Raw genomic sequence first — 21,550 nt, 5'->3', positions numbered from 1 at the left:
GAGATTCGAGAAAAAAAAAAAAAATAGAACTTTTTTTTTTACCCACCCTATTATATACAATATATATACGTTTGATTTTCGATATTCGACGTCAGGATTACCGAGGATCGATAATAAACGCGTGCACTTTACAATGCGAGCGCGTCAGGTATTTTTTTTTTATTTGCCCGTTTAATCGCCGTTCGTATTTGTACACGAGTGTGGGTAAACATTTTACCGATCAACTCTCGGAAACGGGAAGTTTAAATTTACCTTTCCGCGCTGGGAAGGACCCGCATTTCCTCCGAAGTCGTAAATAAAATATGAAACCGCGCGGGCCGGCGGGGTGGTAGCTAAGATATTTCAAGGAGGGAGGGCGAAAATTCGGTACGAAAATCGATGCGGAAAAGTGTCGCGAGAATCGACCAACAAAAAATGAAAAACTTCAAAAGGGAATCCGAAAGCGTGGCGAACGATCGGTAAACAAAAAATTATTACGAACCGTGATTCGCGATTCCGAGGAGGCGACTATAAAAACGTCAATTAACGCGACACGGGTATAATTGATATAACGATAATTGAAACAGGGCGAATTTCGCGCCCCGAATTCGTACATTAATCAAAATAAACCCTCGGTGATTTTATAATTAGCCGGAATCACCGGATCCTTTGTTCCCCACGAAACACGCTACCGATTGCTCAATTTGCTCAATTTGTTTTGTTTTTTTCCATCGATTCTTTTACTTATCGAATACGCCGCGCGTGGAAGACGATCGTTTTTCCAAGGATCTCTCGTCTCCGGGGTTATAAAACAAAGGGGGGAGGGGGGGGGGGGGGAATTTTCGAACGGCGGGACATTTGCCAGAAACTTTATTTAACGCGAGGGGGGGGGGGGGGGCCTATCTCGTTCGGGAACTTTGGGGCGAGACGAATAAGCGAAGTGCAGGGTATACATGTATACCGCGCGTACACCACGGAGTTGGTACACCGTGCAACGGCGTCTCGAGTGTTTTTGGTCTTACGTTTTAAATAGAATCGTAAGGGGTGGCTGGCCAAGACCGTCAACCCGCCCAAGCTCAACGCTAAATACGTACTTTATTCTCGTACGGGAGACACGAAAATAGCAACCGCTTCGAGGATTTTAACGTACGGTCGACGAGATACGACTTGGTGTTTTTTTTTTTTTTTTTTTTTCTCCTACTTCTGTACGAGGCACCCGAAAATTGTTCGACAAAATCTGAACCGGGATTCACATATTTCCCGATGCTTCCGCTTTCCGTGGAAGGTTAATTATTGCCGCTGGATATTTTTTTTTTTTTGTTTTTTTTCGGAAGAGCGCCGGACGAGCGACGAAAAAGATACAGAAGCGATCTCGGCTTTTTTCAAAGTCGTTCTTTGAAAAGAAAAACGCAGGAAATCCTCGAGAGCGCGCGCGCGCGCGTCGTAGACGAATGAGACACGACGGAAGTGTCGATTCGCACCCCAAGGAAATCTCTCGGTGCTCAAAAAAAAACGAAAGAAAAACAGTCGTGTGGTTTCAAGGAACAAAGTAATCCGGAAAATCTTCTTTTTTTTTTTCTTCCCCTCTCTCCCGATTCCTGCTGATTCGATTCTTTGGTCGCTGATTTTTTAGGGCTCGAAGGCGCCAGGCTCCGCTGTATTATGCGTATGCGAAGTTCGGTAAAGCGAAGCAGAGCAGGGAAAAAGCCGCGGGTAAATAAACCGAAGAAAGTTAACGACGAGACAGGCAGAGGGGCAATCAGGCCACACGCTCTTGATAACTCAGTTCGCACGTTTTTTTCCCTGTTTTTTCTTCCCGCCGCTCGTTCGTTTCCATTCCGAGAAACGAATTTTAATTTTGGTTCGTAAATTCGACGTGTGGTCGGTTACTCTTCGCGAAGAAGAAATTTATTTTTCATCCCGAGGGATTTCTCGCTATTCTCATCCCTCTTCGAAACGCAGAATCTTTTTCTTTCCCTCCGTCGAATGAGATTTTTCTCGTCAACAAAATTAAGGAACTAAAGGGTTGGTTAGGTCGATCCTGCGAATCCGAAGACGCGTTCATAATTTCTTCTTTTTTTTTTTTTTGGGAGTGGTCGTTGATTCCGCGTCGAGCGATCGGAATTCACCGAATGACTGGAAGTTCGGAAAAAGCCATTTGGAGGTGTTCCAGTTTGTACTGCAGTCGAGACTGTCGCGCATTGGCCATCGATCAACGGGACGCCCGAAGCTTGGCTTCTCTTACCTCGCTCTTTCCAATTTTTTCTATTATTCTATTTTTCCCTACTTTACCAGCGTCGAATTACCCCGTTATTTCAACCGGTTGGACACGGGCCAACTTTATCATGCAACGAAAGAAGCCGAGCGCGATTCGAATCGCACCTTTCAGTCATTTCCCCCCCGTGGGGGAGCGATCAACGTGCCAAACTGTCTGCTGCGAAGTCTCCGGGAATCCTTCTCGTCTCTCTTTTTTTCTACTTTCCAAGGACCCGGAAATATAAGGACGATATAAAAATCAAGCTCCGCAAAAACGAGCCAACTTCGGGAATCCCGAAATCGCAAATTACGCGATTGCGGACGCGTAACTACAGAAAAAAAAAAGAAAAAAAAAAAAAGAGAAAAAACAAGGAAGAACGAAAGATCAACTTTCCGCGAAACTGGATTAGTTCCAAACATGTTCTTGCCGCATAGCGAAGTGTCCGCTCCGAAGCATTTCTGCCAAGAGAATCTAACGCGGTGTAATTTGTCTCGTGTAACGCGCGCAAAATTGTCCAAAAAAAAACAAAAAAAAAACAAACTAATAGGAGTAACTAAAAGAAAAAAGAAAAAAAACGAGGCAATTTTTCCGAGCTAATCGTCGCCGTGTAGAACACACCTCCCCTGGCGCTGTGTTTTGGAATGCCGCGGCGAGTGTGGCGTCGGGACGGACTTCCTAATGTCAAATTTTTTTTTTTTTCCCGGAGGCGTTTTTTGTCGGTCAGGAATTTTCGACCGAAGTTCATCCCGTGGGGGTGGGGGGGGGGGGGATGGGAGGGGGAAGCCCGACGGGATAGAGACCACCGGGACAATATCGCGGCATGCCCGATCGGTTCTCGAAACTTTAGGAAGCACAACGTTGGGCAGCGGGCGTAGATCCGTACAACGCGGTCGATAAGAACAGGTCCGCCCACGTCCCCCGCGACGCCGATGCCGATGCCGATGCCGGATGGCAGGAGCGCGATCGACCGAAAGTTTCGTGTCCCGGAATCCGAAGAGCAAAGAATATATAGGGGCGAGGGAGGGCGGGAGGGCGGGGGAGGAGGGAGGGGGACAGATATGCCCGCATAAGGTGGTTTTATCCGCGCAGGGATTACGGGATGCAATAATACGACTTTCCCATACGTACGTACGTACCTACCTACCTACCTATGCGTGTAAAAGCGAGCGAAGGTGTCGTCGCGTCTACCGCGCGAACGATTACTACCGCCCGTGTATAATTTTTTTCCCCGTCCATTTTTCTTGCGCCTTCGATTCAACGCGCGTTTTTTTTTTGCTCCAACTTTCCGCAGCAATAACGTCAACTCGTATTGTGAACGACTGAAGTAGTGGTAACGTGAGTAGCCCGAGAGAAGGTACGTATACATAAAGTTTGCACATATATGTATGTATGTATATATAAGAGATAGGGTTATCATCCCACCTACGTTACACACGGTATATATATATGTATATATATACCAAACCGCTGTGAGTTGTACGTACCGTACACAGCGAATACTGCGAATACGAATGAGTGTTGGTTCGTCGCCGTGTTCGAAACGGTCTTGAGAAACTCTCGCCGCCGGTTGAAAGAAGCGCGCGATCTCCGTACTGTGGTCGTCGCGTAGAAAATACCGGGCGGACCCCGTACGTACGATACGATACGATACGATACGTAGGCTACCGAGCGTATAATCTACTCCGCCAAGTGCTAACCCGCGCGTCAAAGAGGAAACGTGAGAGAAATGGAAAAAAAAAAAATAGAAGAAAAAAATAGAAAATAAAATGAAAAGAGAGAAAGGCAAAAATTGGGAAGATAACGAAGCATTATTATTCGCCGTTTCCGAAATCGAAGAGGTAAGAAAAAAAAAACAAGGGGGGGCATTTCGGATTCGGAATCCGGCGAGGAGGAGGAAAAGAAACCCCCTCGGGAGAAAAGGATCGTCGAGAAAGCATCAATGGGGCGCTCGCTGGATTTCTGAATCGTTATTGTCCGTCGTTCGAATACAAGAGTAGAGGAGTAGTACACGGGTATATGCTGTGTATATATAAAAATACCTCTTTTTCAGGCCGTTGGAGATACGGGGCAGCGGCGGTGGCGGTCGGTCGGTCGGTCGGTCGGAGTGGAGAGAAATCCGTAAGTTGAACGACCCTGAGGTTCATCGGTCACCTGAAGTTGGTTCTGGGTTGCGCGCACTTGTCTCGAGGAGCGATTTCCTTATTTGGATTCGACTCTGTCCGCGACGTTATAAAAGGCGCATGGAAGAGAGCCCGCTGGCCGGCCGGCCGGCCGGCTCGCTCGCTTCCTTCCACCGGTACGCAACGGTGGTGGTGTACACGTACCCCGCTCGATTCTGGGATGCTGTGCGACCCGCGACCAGCCGCGTACATAGGCGGCTACCGATATCGCGTACACCAACTTATATGTATACGGTGTGCAACCGTATACGCAATCTTCGCTTACCTCAGAGCCTCGTGTAATCGGGACCTGCGGGCTCTCCTGTGTGCGAGTGCGTTTGTGTGTCTCTCTCTATCTCTCTCTCTATCTCTCTCTTTATCTCTCTTTCTCTCTCGAAAGTTGCGCGGGGGGTTTGCCGACGTAACCGAACGGTGGAGATATTATTAAGCGATAATTTATAGTCCTGTAAATGTATACCTCCTACCTCCTCCCCCTCTACCTCTGTATACCTCATCCCCCTCCGTGTACTCGCGAAACATTGTTTACCTGGACGAAGGAAACGCGAAAATCGAAGGTACCACGCCACGTGCCTCGGATTTTCATCCCTCGTATGGATCGGATATCTCGAGCCGGTCGCGAGGGCTGTTCTTAGACCCGTGAAAATTCATTGAATCCAGATAGTAGGTATAGAGATAGGAAACGGAAAGTGCGAAAAATTCTGGCCGCGCGACGAACGAAATTGACGAAGGAAGTTTGAAGATAAAAAGAGAAATATGCGTAAAACGACGCCGATCTTATTACGTATGTATACAGCCATCTATTTCGTAATCCGTGTCAAGTTGTCTGGTGTGTATGAGATTTTTTTGTTTGTTTGTTTTTTTTTTTCTTCTATTTTTTCTATTTTTTCTATTTTTTTTTTCGTTTTCTCTCGACTGCAACTTTCCCACCGGTACACAGAAACGTGTTTTATAGATAAGAAGTGGAGGAAGGTGAGAAGCGAGCGAGCGAGTCGTTATATCTACACTAAACGTGGAGAAGATGAGATAAGGAAAAAAGAAGGTGAAGGTAAAGAAAGAAGAAGAAGAAGAAAAAAACCAAAACGAGTGCTATGCATCCGATAACGCAACTTCCGGACGCGGTCGGACGAAAACCTTGAAGTATTTCTCGGTGTACACGTACGTTACCGTACAAAACCCGAAGAAACCGCGAAATTAGGAATAATAAAACGAATCCTCTCCCCACACGTCGCATATGCGACGCGCACTTGTCGATCCCCAAATAAAAACACCCTTGACGCTCGGGGTCAATGGCGGATGTACAATCATCGGGGGACGGGAGAGGAGAGTAGAGTAGGTAAACCATCCCCAAATGGCGAACCCTTTCGCCCTCCTATACGGTTATTATATATCCCTTCGTGGAAATTTTGCATATTATACACGATGCGCACGGGGATCGCCACCGCCGCTTATACAGTTCGCCGCAGCAGCTGACCACTCGCGAGGGGAGAGAGAGGGAGGGAGGGAGGGAGGGAGGTAGGGAGATAGGGCGACTTTGGCCTCAAAATTCTGGCACCTATGCCACGGGAGGGGGGCGGGAGGGGGGCAGGAAGGGCCCCGCGTCCCACGGACGGGGGATAAAACCCATAGGGAAGAGAAGAGAGGAAGCGAGAGCAAAAAAAAAAAAAAAAAGAAAAAAAAAAAGAGAGAAAAGAAAAATAACAAGTTATACGGCTAAGCGTATGAAAGCCGCTCGGCAGATGCGATATAACGCTTTATTGTAATCAAGATCAATCGTGACAGGCTGCGAGACCCCCGTGCGGTTTCGGTGGTGTTCTTTGGGGCGAATTGTTGCCCCGTAAGGTACGCGGGGTGCGTGCGTGCAGGGAGGCAACGCGATCGATCGACCCCGCACCCGGTCGATTTCCGCTTCCGACCGGTCGGCGGCGGCGGTCGATTTTAATTTTTTTCAATTTTAATTCTTTTTAATTTTTCTTTTTGCTCCCGCAGACTCGCTCGCCTTATTCGTACCGATTATCCTCCGACCTTCGGTTTTTAGATATATCCGGCTTCGAAACCGTCAACCGCCGTCGCCGCCATTTTACGTTACACACACACACACCGTGAATAAAACGTTGCGCAATCGACGCAACTCCGACTAATGTATGCCCAGGGCAACGCCGTACGAACCGGGTCTATGGTAATCTATGTTAATACGGCGTACCTCCGACCGCATCCATCGAGGATACACGTAAGGGATAATAAGTTGGTCCTCGAACCGATCCTCTCGAGAAACACCAATTTACCCGCAGACTCTCTCTCTCCCTCCCTCTCTCTCTCTCTCTACCGCACATATTATAGTCGCGAGAGATCTTCAAAAATCTCAACTTCGTGGTACACACCTAACGACACACACGCACGCACACACCTGTACCTATACCTACGAGTACACGTGGAGAGATCGACGAAGAACGTTGTTCTTCTATTCCATCGAAACCCACGCAATTGTAGAGACGCGTACACGTATGTCGACGTCTATTTCGAATTCCTTACCGTTCGAGTTCAAGGGTCTTGTATATTGTTCCGAGGTGATTATATCGTTACGCGTCTGAATTTCGAGACCTCGATCGGCGAATCGCGTGATTCGGTTTACGCGATTCGCGGGGTCCGGTTGCGCTCCTCCCATAGTCCGACTCGGTCAGTAAGAAGATCGGAAACGTATAGGTTTCCGCCGCGACACAATGCAAGAAAATGTCGACCACGAGATAAAAAAAAAACGAGGGCATTTTTGGCGGGCGCTCTGCACCGCGTGGATAGGAGCGGATCGCACCCCTCTCCCCCCCACCCCCAAGATCTGGTGGAGACGAGAAACTATTACCGCAAAAAAAAAAAGGCGACTGTTTGCACAGGCGCGTGTGAAAATTTGGAGAGCGGAAAAACGAGAAGGAAAAGTTCGTTTCTCTCGCAGCGAGACTGCGTGCGATATTCTACTAGATTTAATCCCCACCGCATCCTGCAGGCGTTCGGCGAGTTTATCTCGATATTTTATTTTTTTCTATTTTATTTATTTATTTTTTTTTTTGCCGATCCCGGTAACTCGAAGCTCGCTTCGCGAGGCGTTGCTGAAAAAAAAATCACACCTTTATTTTCGAGGCGTTGAGAAGAAAAAAGCGTGAAGAAATTTCCGGACTTAAGAGATTAAAATTAGAAGACCCTCGGGTATATAATGTAAGACTGCGACGCGGACTACCCGGGGCGGCTGCAGCACCCGCTTGTAATTTGATCCTCGGAGAAAAGATTATCGTTAAATTTCGTTACGCGCGTGTGGAATATAAACCGCGTAAGCGTAAAGCACAGAGTGTGGTGTCTGACCGCTGCGCGTATGCACCGCAGCGTCGAATCTTCGCACGCCAATGCGGATGATGTATATATGTATATACGGTTCTATATGTATGTACAGTTTTCGATTTGGCTTGAATTCGGAACAGACGACGATAACGATAATGATCGGTATTTTGGAAAAAGCTCGGTGCGGCGGGGCGGAGAAACGAGAATGAGATAAAAGATACGATACGATACGATCAATGAGACAAAAAATAGCGAAGCAAAACACGTTGCAGTTTCACGATTGTTTCGTAGTCGAAGAGCGCGTCGTTCGATCTATGCGCTTTTTCTCCCGCAACATATATATATATATATATATATATATATACAAGTACAAGTGGAGGATCTTCCGCGACGCGGACCTAAGAAATCCTCGCCTCTATTCCACCTCGTTCTTTTTATCCCATCGCCGTTGGGTAATTGAACTCAGGAGAACGTCGTTCTCGTCTGACCATATAATGTGACGAGTTGCCGGGTATTATATATATATATACATATATATATATATACATATATATATATATATATCTATCGGCTCTGTACGCGACATGCGAACGCGCGCGGGTCCAAACGTCGTCCCCCTCGGATAAGCCGAGTCGGCGACGCGCCGACCAGTTCCCAAGAAATATTTCAACAAAAGGAGAAACACATAAGGCCGAACGGATAAACGAACGAACCGACAAAAATAGAGAAAAATAGAGAAAAAAATAAATAAATAAATAAATAGAAAAAAACTCGCTTCAATTCTTCCCGGCAAGTGAACTCGATCGGTGAGCACGGTGTACGAGTCCCATAAACCCCGCGCGGAATCGTCCTGGGGGAGGGGAGGAGAAGAGAAGCCGATCGTGTCCCACCGGCCGCCGCACTTGCCGAGGGGAAACGCGCGTAACTCCCGATCGCCCGGTGTACGGTAGAAACGTTGCCACCGTTGAACTTCCGTTTGAAAGAAAAAAAATCCTTCGGGAATCCCGCGACGTTTCTAAGGGCGCTGAGCATGCTCGTAAAATAGATACACACCTGATTCGGACAATGGGGATTTCGACGAAACGCCGCCGGTACCGCGGAAACGGACAGGAGACTAGCTGATGCGGTATGGGGTGGAAAACGAGAATGGAATAAAAAAACAAAAGAATAAAAATGAAAATAAAAATAAAAATGAACGAAGAAACGGAAAGCAGAAATAAAGAAGAGGGTGGGCGCGCGGGAGGGGGGTGGAGAAATGGGAGAAGAAGAAGAAGAAGTTTGCCAAACGGGATTGCAAATGACCCTGAAACCAGTGTGGCCGATCCTCCTAGTGCGTACATATATTTCTTCGCGTAGAGAAGAAAAAGAATCCGGCCTGTTGTACGGAAAGAAAAAAAAACAGAAAAAAAACAGAAAAAAAACAGAAAAAATAGACGCGCGGATATCTCGAGTGATTTCGGAGTCTGCGGAGATAGACGGTCAAGGAGTATAAAACCGTTAAGTAGTTCCGAGGAAAGGAACTCACGTAAGTCTCGGTCGGAACGAAGGAGATAGCTTGGAGAAGTTTGAACGAGGACGGGGGAGAAGAAAATAAAAACAAATGAAAAGAAAAAAAGAAGAAGAAGAAGAGGAGGAAGAAGAAGAAGAAGAAGCTGGAGAACGAAAGAGGAGAATCAGCGGTGTAACGCGACAGTATCGGGGATTACAGGATGGAAGAATGCCTCCGAACCGGGAGCGTCTCCTCTTCCCGACGTCGTTTCTAATACGTACGTGACTCGTTACCGAGAGACAACAACGACGACGACGACGACAACATCTACGAGTTCTCCAAAGTCTATTATACGTACCTACGCGTACCCGAGTTGCAACGTACGTTTATAGGTAGGTATTTCCTTATAACCGCAACTTTACACGAATCTCTTTCCATCTCTCGTACAGCTTTTCATACCTTCTCGCCTTATTTTTATACTCTGCGAAAATTGAGTAGAAAAAAGAAATTTTCTCGACGAATGATCGATTTCGTTCAATTTTCGAAAAAAAAAGCAAAAATCGTCGCCCTGCGTATGCGGCGGTTGAGTTTCGCTAAAATTTCGCACGGTGTTTCGCGAAACACGTATACATATATATATATATATATATATATATATATATATATATATATATATATATACACATACACGTATAGGTATACCGATAAAGTAGGTAGAACTTTCGGGGGGTGTGAACCGCGCGGATGCAGGTGCGCGTCAGGCGCCACGGGGGTATACGGAATAATAATAATAATCGCTCGTCGAAAACTAGCGAGATTCGCCGTGTAACGGGTGGCGTCCGCGAAAAAATGAAACGCGAAAAAGAAGAAGACGAAGAAAATTTCCGTCCACTCCGTGGTGGAAAATTCTTTTTTGGTAATTTGAAAAAGGAGAAGGAGGGGGGGGGGGGGGGGGGATGAAGGCGAGGAGAGATCGCTTTGTGGCGCTGTGGATGCGGATCGATGGGCTCTCCGCTCGGAGATCTAATATCATAAAGGGAAGTCCTTCGAGTGTTTCCGTTTCCGGAGTTGGCGCGACATCGGCGTTACGTACGTACACACACACACGCGCGCAACGCCTCTGTAACCGCGTTGTGTGAAAAAAATTAAAAAAACAACACGGGGTTTATTTTTCGACCGACGAACGTCGACGCGACGCGTTTTACCTCGATCGTCGTCATCGGTCTGCACTAACGACGCTGTAATCGAATTACCGCTAGCCTGCATGATATCGCTTCTCCTCCGTTTCTAATTAATCGAGTACCACCGCGCTTACGAACGATTATAACGAACGAATATATACGACGGACAGCTGCGAGACGAAAGAAGAGGAAGAGAAACCCTGCGTCATTTTTTTTATTTCCCACCCGTCGAACGAACGAACGAACGAATTTTTCACCGACTTCGGAGTCAGCTGCTCTCGCTGTCGCGGCGCTGGTTTCTAGACTCCTAGACAGCGATGTGTAGAGAAAGAAGAGAGAACAAAAAAAAAAATAAAAAAAAGAGGGAAAAGGAAAACGATACAGAAACGGAGAGCTAAAGAATCCGGAAAATAAACTAAGCGTGTTATACGTCGCGGTAATGCGGCGTCTATTTTCTATTCCCCTCTATTCATAGAACGTGAATTTCTATATTTAGAGCCGCGGGGATATTTACCTACGAAAATAACCTAGACTACTGAAAATGACCCTCTAGTCTCTGGCGAGGCTGGCCTGTCGTCGCGCGCTCGGTCCAGATTCGAACGGGACCACTGGGCCAATGGAGAAAAATGTCGCGCGACTGCACGACGAAAACGTCGGCAAAATCGAGGAGCGGAGATTAAAATTCAACGTTCCGAAATCGGGCCGTAGATTAGATTAGATTAGATTGGTGGCGGGGAAAAAAAAGAAACAGAGAAATTTCAACGAAACTCATCGGATCCGATCGATCCGATATACCGAGGTATGCGTTAATTTCGTCATTTCGGTTAACGATTTCGGTCACCGCGAGAATTATAAGAAAAAAAAAAAAAATTATCCTAGTTCATTAAATAGTGAAAAACTAGGTTCCTTTATTTATTATTCTAAAATCAGGATATCCGATGTGCAACGATGCACGAAACGACGATTCACGTTCACCTGTCGTGCGAGAATTAATGGCGTTTTGTTCGCGTCTCTGTGTACTTTAGATTAAAAAAAAAAAAAAAAAGAAAAAAGCACCGTTGATAATCGCCATGGTTACGTACGGGTGTCTATGAAACGCGGAACAAAAATTCGCCCTTTACACGATTCGATTCGACGTGAAAAAAAAAAAACCGGTAAATAAAATACACCGAAATCGATCGCGTCGTTGTTTCATATCGGATAACTTTCGTCGAATCTGAACGAAATTTTTCGATAGCTAATTTTTCGGAAATAATATAAAATAATCTATTAAATATATACATCAATTAAAATATGTGACAAACTCTTATTGATTATAGAGACGATAAAATTATTCAATTATTATTCATTTCAATATTGAATTTTAAATTCTATGTATATATACAATTTAAAATAGATTGTGAAAAATTTTTATTCTCATTTAATGATATAAAAATATATATGAAAATCCATATCGTATCTATTTTTAAGCGTCGCAATCCGTCTGACTTCTGACGATCCGTTTCATACGTTTCCGTACACGCTATCAGATTCAGTCCCGATACGAATTTCATCCGGGTCATAATTACGTAATTTTTTTGCCTCTCTTCACGGCTAGATAAGCTAGTACGTATAGAGAAAGCAATGAAAAAAAAAAAAAAGAAAAAACTCGCGCATGCTTACTTCCGGTACACATATTCGGTATTGTTCATTGTTTTCTGTGCACCGATAATGTTTCCGTGTTATTTATTTATTTTTTTTTTTTTTGCTTCGTCGCTCTTTACCGGCTATGAATATACAGAGGGTTTATTCAAGCGTGTAATAAAATTCGAATTAATTGAATAAATAAATCACGACGTCTGTACGATAATTCCTTGCGCGGTAATCGATGGCGGTAAATGATTTTTATCCTCATCGTCGATCGGATGGATGGATGGATACTTTTATTCATTTTATTTTATTTATTTATTTTTACTTTTTTCAAAATCGAAACGGACGTATACACTTTATCCGGTATATTCTCACCCGTTATCGTGGCACACTTCCACTTCGTTCTACGTCACCGCATTATTTCATTGCGCGCTTATATACATAGAAGTTCTTCATACGATAATAATCGAAAACGAATTACGTCCGCAATACTCAAATAAAGCGTGAAAAATCAGCGGAAGCAAAACCGTCGGCGGTACGGAGGACGACGATGCGTCGTCCGCATGGCGGATTTCACATCTGCTTCGATTCCGTACCACGTGCGCGTGTGGTAGTTTTACATACACTGTGTGTGTGTGTATACGTGTATACGGGATGCTATATGTATGTATGTGTGTATACCTGCAGAGACTCGATGCACCGTTTTGCTTGTCATATGTTTATTCCCCCGAATATATTTTCGAAACGAATTTTTCTTCCCCCTTCTACTACTTTTGCAACAGCAGCCGATGGGGCAACCACAGGCGGTATATCGGCCCCTCTCGTACGTTCGTAGCCCGAAAAAAAAAAAATAAAACACAATAGGTACTCCTCTCTTTATTCTTTTTCTTTTTTTTTTTTTTGCGCAACGTGCACGAGAACCGTCCTGCCGCCACGGAGGATAATTCGACTGTAAAGATTCGAGTGCGCATAAATAGGCGCCCTTATTATGCTCCCCCCCGTGACTCGATTGTGTATTCATTAGATAACGATTAAATGGATACACTTTGCAGCGTAACGATTTAACGATCGATTGGATATGGGGTGATCGCGAAAAAAGACAAAAAAAATAAGCCAAAATAAAAAAAAGAAGGAAGGAAAGGAAAGAATTTGGGAACCTTGTGACCGAAGAGTGTTCGCCGTATTTGTGACGAGCGAATTTTTCAAAAAAATCCGAACATTTTCAAATTCGCGACTGCTGCATTCGGAGAATTCGATGAATGTATGGTATAATATAATTAGCCACAATGGGTATACGCGTGAAATTGACCGATGATCAGATTTACAAGTTTTCCAATAGAATGACGTTATATCGCGTTGCACGACCTTCGCCCCACATCTCAATGGGGATTTAATTCGTCGACAATAGACGGGGTGATTTGTTGAACGAAAAATCTGAACGCCATTGTCGTATCTCGTGTACACCGCGGTATATAATATATATAATACACGGTGGGGATGATGATTTAGAATTCTACCGAACCCCGTCCGACTATTGTAACTCTGAAATTTCTTTTGTACACATCTATCTATATATATATATATATATATGTACAACGTACAACGCGTCAGATATGGTCATGTAATACATAAGGTGTAAATATATCGGGTGCTCGAGTGGGAGGAGCGAACGATTATTAGCACGTGCGGATCGAGGGGGCCCCGCAAATCGATCCGTACTATATTTAAACTTTCAATTTCGATCAATCGGAGCGTAACGCGCAAAATTTCCGTGCCGATCGACGAAGAATTTTTTTCTTCAAATTTCCTGCGCCGGACCTCAAGATAATGAACCCAGAGTCACGCCTAACGGTAAGCGAGAATTTTTTTCGTCCCCCTGACGAAAATTTCGAGGCGAACGAAAATTCGAATCCGGGTATCGGGTCGCCTATTTTGTCTGGAGTATTCTTCGAATCAAAAAAAAAAAAAGAAAAAAAAGAAAAAGAAAATAAATGAGACACGGTGAAAACGAGGAGAAGAGGAAATGAAATTTTTCGCGCGTACCTACGACTTCAACAGATAAAAGCTGGCGTCACCTGCGTGAATTTTATTACTCAATGGCGTTATTGCTCCACGTCGAGACGGTAACAGGTGGCAACGACCGTTGATCCACCTGACGTCTTAGCGCGAACCAACATAAAAGCGAGGACTTTTAACAGCGATATTCACCTGCGGCGGATCTTGACTTACGCCGTATTTAAAAATTCAACAAAAAGAAAAAAGAAAGAAATAAAACAAAATAAGAGTATAGAGTACAACCCACGGAACGGATCGGCGATACCACGTGACTTTTTCAAGGAACTTATTGACGGGGGTCTCGTTCCGACAAAGCGACTGCACCCTTCGGCCTTCCGTTTCTTTTCTTTTTTTGCCCCCCCCTTTGAAATTTTTCTCCTCTCTATCCGGACTGTAATTTTTCACGCAGCACGTCCACGTTACTGGTTCTTATACAGTCAGCTTGGACTCGAATTCTCAAAATCAAAATAACTATAATAATAATAATAATAATAATAATAATAATAACAACGACGACGATAAAAGTGGGCCACGTAACGGTTCTCCCAGACGAATAAAACTACCCTATCTTATATATCGGGCGCGCGCCCCTCCGTCGTGTTTCTCACCCCTCCCGCTGACTTGCATGTAAAACTTCCTTTTATTTCACTCGGTATTATTTTTTTACTTTTTTTTTTTTTTTTTTTTCCCTCTTTTCTTCCTCCCTTCTCTATACGCAAAGTCTGTAACGCCGCGGTATTCCAAACGCGCCCATTTCTTCCGCAACGAGCCAACTTCCGGTTACCAGCTGGTGCCGGAATAAGTACCATAAATGCCAGCCTGCATCACCAGCCAGCAGCCAGGAAAAAAGTCCTTTCCCGTTTAATTTTAGCCATCCGTGACGCGATCCCTCGCCCTTGTTTAAACGCGCGCACGTGCTCACTTCTGCATCACGCGTTCAACGTACACATATATATATATATATATATGTAAGAAAAACTTTTGAAGAAATTTTAGATTCTCAGACGACGGAATCGAGTTGTAAATTAAATAGGTATACGTGCAGATCGGAGAGTGTACAGCCAAGCACCGGTTATGCAATATATCGTATATCGGTACGTACGGGTTTGTGAGTTGAAATTATTTTTTTTCTGATTTTTTTTTTCTTTCTCTTTTTCTTTTCATTTTCTTCAAATGTTGTCGCACAGCCGACGTCGCATACGAGCGCGCGGTCTTGTATTGGGGTGAGGAAACCCCTGAAATCTTCCCACAGACCGCTTTCTTCGTCGAGAAGTACGGGAGGGTTGAAAAACGCGTATCGCACCGCGGCGTGGTTTCGGTGCGTTCGTATTATTCGTTCGTTCGTTCGCTCGCCCTACTGCCCGGGAGTGCAGATGTTCCCCAAGACAAAGTTTTTCCGAACGAAAATGACCGCGTCGCGCTGGTTTTTTTTCAAGATGAAGATAAAATATGTGTATAGGTATTGTGATACGGGACGCCGAATATAAATCCATCCGCAAACCTATTTGGCATTCCAAAAAGGTGTTGACAAATTTGGTAGACGGAAATTTTCACACCCACCTAACCCCCAGCCCCGAATATTACGTCGCCGTTGAAATCCCAGGGGGGAGTTTCCTGTTCCTAAATTCCGTGCGAACGAGACGGAAATTTTTTTTATTCTAATTTTCGTAGAATTTGTATAATCATGTAAAAAAGGAAAAAACAAAAATCAATCAAATTTAAATATTCGCAATCAAGCGACGTTAGTGTGACAAAAAAAAAATCTGTATCTACTCTAAAATGCGCGGTTGAGATTTTTGGTGAATTTTTTACGCGTTTGAAATGAGCTGTCGAAGAAGGTGTCGGCCTGAACATTTTTTTTTTTTTTTCCCGAATGGTTTATATACATATATAAATATTCGAAGGCGTGTGCCGGTTGAAGCAGTTTTTGTCGAACAACTTTATAGAATATTATACTCGAGAGGATATGAATGAAAAGAAACTGTGCAGCGCCCATTTCCGCTGTTAAATTCTATCTACGAATAAAGAGAGAAAGAAAAAAAAGTTACGAGCATCAAATTTTTGTACCGTAGAGTGGCAAAGGATGTGGAAAAAAGGGCGGGAATTCCTTTCATTCTCAACCCCGTGCGCAAAGTATTTGTTTTTTTTCTTTTTATTATTCTGCTTTTTTTCTCAACCAAGGGCTGCAGCGACCGCGTGACAGCGAAAGTGAAATTTTCCGCACTTCATTTCGCGTCTCGTTGAACGATAATTCCGTTTTTTTTTTTTTTTTTTTTTTTCAAAACACGCTTATCAAATTTAGACCAACGAACCGGAGAGATGGGTAGGATACAAATTATTCTCGTAAGGTTCCCACGCTCTTTTCAACCGATTTAATTGAATTAATTTCGAAAACGGGAGCAGCACAAGGGAAGAAAGTGAGAGAGAGAGAGAGAAAAAAAAACAAAAAAAAAAGATAGAAAAGAAAAGCAAGTCTTTGTGTGAACTTGTTAGCTTGTATATTATAATTATAACGATGGTGAACATGATCCATGATTTATGAACTGTTACAACGGCGGACCCGAAGTGCAGAAGGCGTGTTTGAGAATAGACGTTCATTAATCCTGCTTGATGGTAGAATAAAAATAAAAAAAAAGAGAAAAAAAAAAGGCCACGAAAAAGAAGATGAAGACGAGAGAAAATCCGAAGTAGAGATACTCTCGCGCCCCTTTGAAACCCTGTATCGGTGTTACGAGATAAACTTAATTCGAATTCCCCGGAGTTGAAAGAAAAAGGAAAAAAAAAGAAGAAAAAAAATTAAAATTAAAAATCGAAAATCGAAAGGTAAAAGACGAATCGAACGCGCGAAACCCGAGCCAAACAAACACGATCCGCCGTCGTATAACGCCTCCGCATTAATTTCGCTCCGTATCAAAAGAAACCGAAGGTTTCAGTTATCAACACTGACACGGAATGTCACTTTACGCTTGTATTAAATTATTTCGCACTAGCTCCGAGCATACGTATACATAACAGGGTATAATAACGCGTATCCCTCCGCATCGTACGCTACCCGCAGATTTAACGATGCTCTAGCTCGCTCCGCACATTCGAAACTTGATTCCCAACCGTTTAACGCACGGTATATCATAACAATAACCACCGATTATTTATTCCCGGGATTTACGGTGGTTCGTTGGCGTCGTTGGAAAAATCTCCATAGCGGTCGATTTCAAATATATATATACCTGTGTACTCAATTTTCGACACGTTTTTTCCTCCCCTCAGTTTTTAATCTGTTCCACTATACTTTGAATTCAGGAATCCGAATAATCCGAATTTTTCACCTCCAGGATCGATTCTTTCGGGTGTACATTTTCGGCGATTCGTACATCGCATGGAATCACGCGTGAATCGCGAATATCGATCGTTCGTATTGTGCGTTACGACGTTACAAAATTGTATATCGTTATCAGCGGGTTTCCGAGATACACGGACCTCCGTAAAACAAATACGATACACATCGAGTGATCGGAGTGCGGCAAATGCTCCGCGTATTTTCTTCACGGAAAATATACTACACACACGCACACACATATACGGAGGTGCACAACAATAATAATTAACCATATAGATAATTATGTACGTGTGGGCGTTTACAACGGGTCAGATATAACACGAGTGGATAAATACATATTTATACATGCACATACATACATATATATACATATATATATATATATTCTTTCCTCTACATCGAATCGTTTCGTGCAATATACATAATAAACTGAACCTAGCTTTTCCACATGCGCTCATAGAATTTCTATGTGGAACGAATCGATGGATACATTTGTTCTTAATGGGGTCAGATAAAAATCATTGTGATTTATATATACCGGTCGGTATTGTCAGTCACGGATGAACGATGATGACGATAACGATGACGGATGATTAGATATACTTGACAAAGTTGTGAACTGGTAAATTTTTTCGAAAACTTAAACGCGGTACTCAATCCGTCGTTCCTACCCTACCCCGGATTCGATGTCTTTTGTAAAATTTCACGAAGCCTCGAGAGACACGAATCTCCTATGTATATAGGTATAATTAATAAACGTATTCGTACAGTGTAGGATAAACGCATCGCGTCGTATGGCTTTAGATACATATCCATGCTTCTGCGGCACGGTATACATTATCCCCATAGAGATAGGTATATGGACACGATATATATACATATATATATATATAGAGAGAGAAATGTAAGGGAAGAGTCAACGCAAAATGGATCTATGGCTTCCATCGGCAAACAGCTTAGGTTCCCTTACCCTCCAGAAGAGAGTTTATCCTTCCCTTCTAGGGTCTGCGTGCGTGTGTGTATACGGGGTGTCCAACCTGAAGTAGCATATACCTATATTCTGCCCGCGTACGTATAAATCCAACGGTCCGTAAAGGAAAGCGAAAAGAGACGAGAGGCGACGAGAGAAAATGAAAATGAGAAAATGAGAAAAAAAAAAATAAGCAATGCATTTCTAAAGACGCCTCAGCTGCCCCTTGTGCAGGTATAGGTTTTATACAAAAAAAAAATGTATCGCGACGAATCGTGAAAAATCGGGTAAGTTTGAAGAAAAAAAAAAAAAACAAAAAACAAAGGTAAACAAATTAATCGCGTTGATGCAAAATAATCTGCACGCCGCGTTGCATAATCGAAGTCTGTCCGTTTTCTCACTGTACGCGTGCATAGTATTGCATCTGTACGGTTGGAACTCGGTGGGAATATTTCATTAGGTTTTTGCGGTAAGCGATTGTAAAATTATTAAATCCGTGCAAGCCGAGTTTGCCTGCACGCGTGTTTATACGTGTATACGTATACGGAGAATAGAAAGTTTAGCGTTTATGAAAAATCTCCAAGAGCGATTCTCGGTTGTGAGAAAGTCTCGGATCAGCTATGTATACACACACACGTTGAGGTTACAGGTTGGTATCCGTCGATCGATCGCAACAACGTTTTTCCTCTCGTTTTCTTTAAATTCCAAAAAAAAAAAAAAAAAAAAAAAACACGACGCGTAATTCGATTTCCCAATTTTTTTTCTCGAATATCGCGCGTTATTTCCTCTGCCTTCGAGTTTTCAAGGTGCATAAAACAGTCGCTGCGCGTGTGCGTACACCACCGTCGTACGCGTGAATGCCTCTTTCGATCGTGCGAGCCGAGAATAAGAAGAAGGCGGTCTTTGTCGGGGCCGAAGGCAAAAGACCTTAAAGGCAGAGGGCCCCGTCGGTAGGCGTGGAAGAGCGAGCAGCGGACTTCTTCGGGTGAAACTTGCCGGAGGTACGGAGATAATCGTTTCCCACGCCCGGTGAAAATTCAACGGTGCGCCGTGAGCGCCCCGGTAAGTAAATTCGGTGGAACGTGGTGTATACCGAGCACCACCGAATACCGGTAATTCCGAGTTGGCGAATTCCGCTTCGTTTCCATGTGATTACCGTATTCTTACCGCTTCTACAACGTGTTATTTTTTCTAGTTTTTTTTTTGCTACTCACGGACTGGAATCTTCTTGGGGTCGATCGTTCCCAGGCGTTCCTCGATTTTGTCGACTCTTCGCCTGAGGGAACCGCTTCTGTCAGCTATATTGGCCAGTTCCGACGTCAATTCGGCGAATATATCCTCGGCCAGCGTTAAAACCGAGGCCAATTGTTTCAGACAACCGGTCAACGCACCGTGGGACACGGAATCCAATTCGTCTCCGGCGCCGGGAAGTGTTCCAGGTGGCACATGACCTCTGCAAAGTAATCGGGGTTCCACTTTTCTCACGACGAACGGCATGTCGATTATTTATTTCGTTATTGTCGTTTTTAATTTTAACCGATAAACACCGCGCTACTCCGAACATAACATTTGAATAATTTGATCGTTAGTTGGTTTATTTATCTATCCGTTCAACGGTTCGTCGATTTCAAATGCCATTGAGAATTGTACGCCTCCGTTGCTCCTTCGTTTATTCATTGACGTATCTTAGCATCGCCTCGCTAACCGATTTAATTCACCACTAATTGTTCCATAGATTCATCAACGATCACTCGAGCAATGCCGACGAGTACACACATCACGATTCGAACACTTGAAGTTTTTTTTTTATTTTTTTTTTATGTTTTTATGTTTTTTTTTTTTTTAACGCAGCAGCGAATTTTTTAAATAAGTAAAAATCATAAACGCGCGGTATAAAGATAGAAAATAAACGAAGTGAAGCGATACAATAGTAATTAAAATTATTAAGTAGTTGAAATACTATTTTTTTAAGTAGTTTTTACTTTTTTTTCTTTTCAAAATTATTATTTATTTTTTTTTAAACTACGAAGCTTTGCGATCGTACGTACGATCGCCGCGGATCGGACGAAACCTAATTTACCGCGTACGAAAATAATGATAAGTTATTATTTTGCAAGAGTTGCATTGGCGAACAACAATTGCATCTGCACTCCGCGACGTTTCGTTCGTTATTATCGCGTGATTCTCCATCTGCGATACGTAGTCACCTTGCGATCACCGTACGAAATAAAATAATAACCGGCAATAAAAAAACTGCATTTTCGCGTTCAACTATCGAATGAAGTTTTTTTTTCTTTTCATCATCACCGCGATGATGTTAACCAAACGGCGGTCGTGCGCGAAGTGCCAGCGTAACTGACTGACGGCTGCCGGCCGGCGCGCTACCACAATTTAAACCCGACACACACACACGCTTTCGCGTTTTCCACGCCTCGAGAGTGACCGACTCGAAGCGCCACCTCTCAACGCTACCCCGAAACTCGCCCAAGGGTTGCTCATATTAAAGGATAAAATCCACCCCTAGGAAATATAAACGAACTTACCTATTCGGCGTCGGTAAAACAGACCGGTAAATAAAGAACACCGAGACGACATCGCAGACGCCATTGGAACGCACTCGGAGACTTCGATGCCCGCACGTCTGTGCCGTCGAAATAAATGTCCGGCGAAAATCAGTGTCGCATTGAACACGGCACGTTTACCTGTAGATATCAATTTTTTTTTTCTTTTGCTACTGTGCAATTCGCATGGATAAAATAAATTCGTTCGATTGTAACAATTGTACAAGGGATAATAAATAATTTTTACGTGTTGCCGAAGAAACTCAGAGTTCTCCCGCGCCTCGTGGGATAAGGGTAAAAAGCGAGAGTTCTCGTTCGTTGGAGCGGAGACTGCGGGTATCCCAAGGACAATTGGAAAGCCAGAGGATTAGGAATTTGTCGATATGATTTCTGGTCGGACCGGGTATTGGAGATCTGCAAGTACAGGGAAAATATGTGATTAATATATCAAATATTTCTGTTCACAGTTTTTAATATGACTAATTTTTGTTTATTTGTTCATTAAATATCAATGAATTGCTATATGTATATCCGTAGATCTAGGTGATGATCTATTCCTATCGTACAGATAATATATATATATATATA

At 43.7% G+C, this 21,550-nt stretch overlaps 1 protein-coding gene across 2 annotated transcripts in view; it reads right to left on the bottom strand.

Annotated features, from left to right (window-relative positions):
• LOC105693327 overlaps nucleotides 1-21,346 on the bottom strand; it is a 46,671-nt gene extending 25,325 nt beyond the window's left edge. The window contains exons 1-2 of one of the 2 annotated variants that reach the window (XM_048658938.1): nucleotides 21,210-21,346; nucleotides 20,945-21,103 (exon numbers count right to left, since the gene is read on the bottom strand). In XM_048658938.1, coding sequence (XP_048514895.1) covers nucleotides 20,945-21,008 — 64 coding nt within the window. In that variant the 5' untranslated portion in view covers nucleotides 21,009-21,103; nucleotides 21,210-21,346. Of the gene's footprint in view, nucleotides 1-19,615; nucleotides 20,882-20,944; nucleotides 21,104-21,209 lie in introns of those variants that run through there. The other variant, XM_012413170.3, reaches the window with a different exon arrangement.
• Nucleotides 21,347-21,550: the final 204 nt, after the last annotated feature.

This window comes from Athalia rosae, chromosome 7, assembly GCF_917208135.1.
Source record: "Athalia rosae chromosome 7, iyAthRosa1.1, whole genome shotgun sequence".
NCBI classification, from domain to species: Eukaryota; Metazoa; Arthropoda; class Insecta; order Hymenoptera; family Athaliidae; genus Athalia; species Athalia rosae.
Note: the sequence above shows the minus strand (reverse complement) of the source record. Positions and strands in the feature narration are given on the sequence as shown.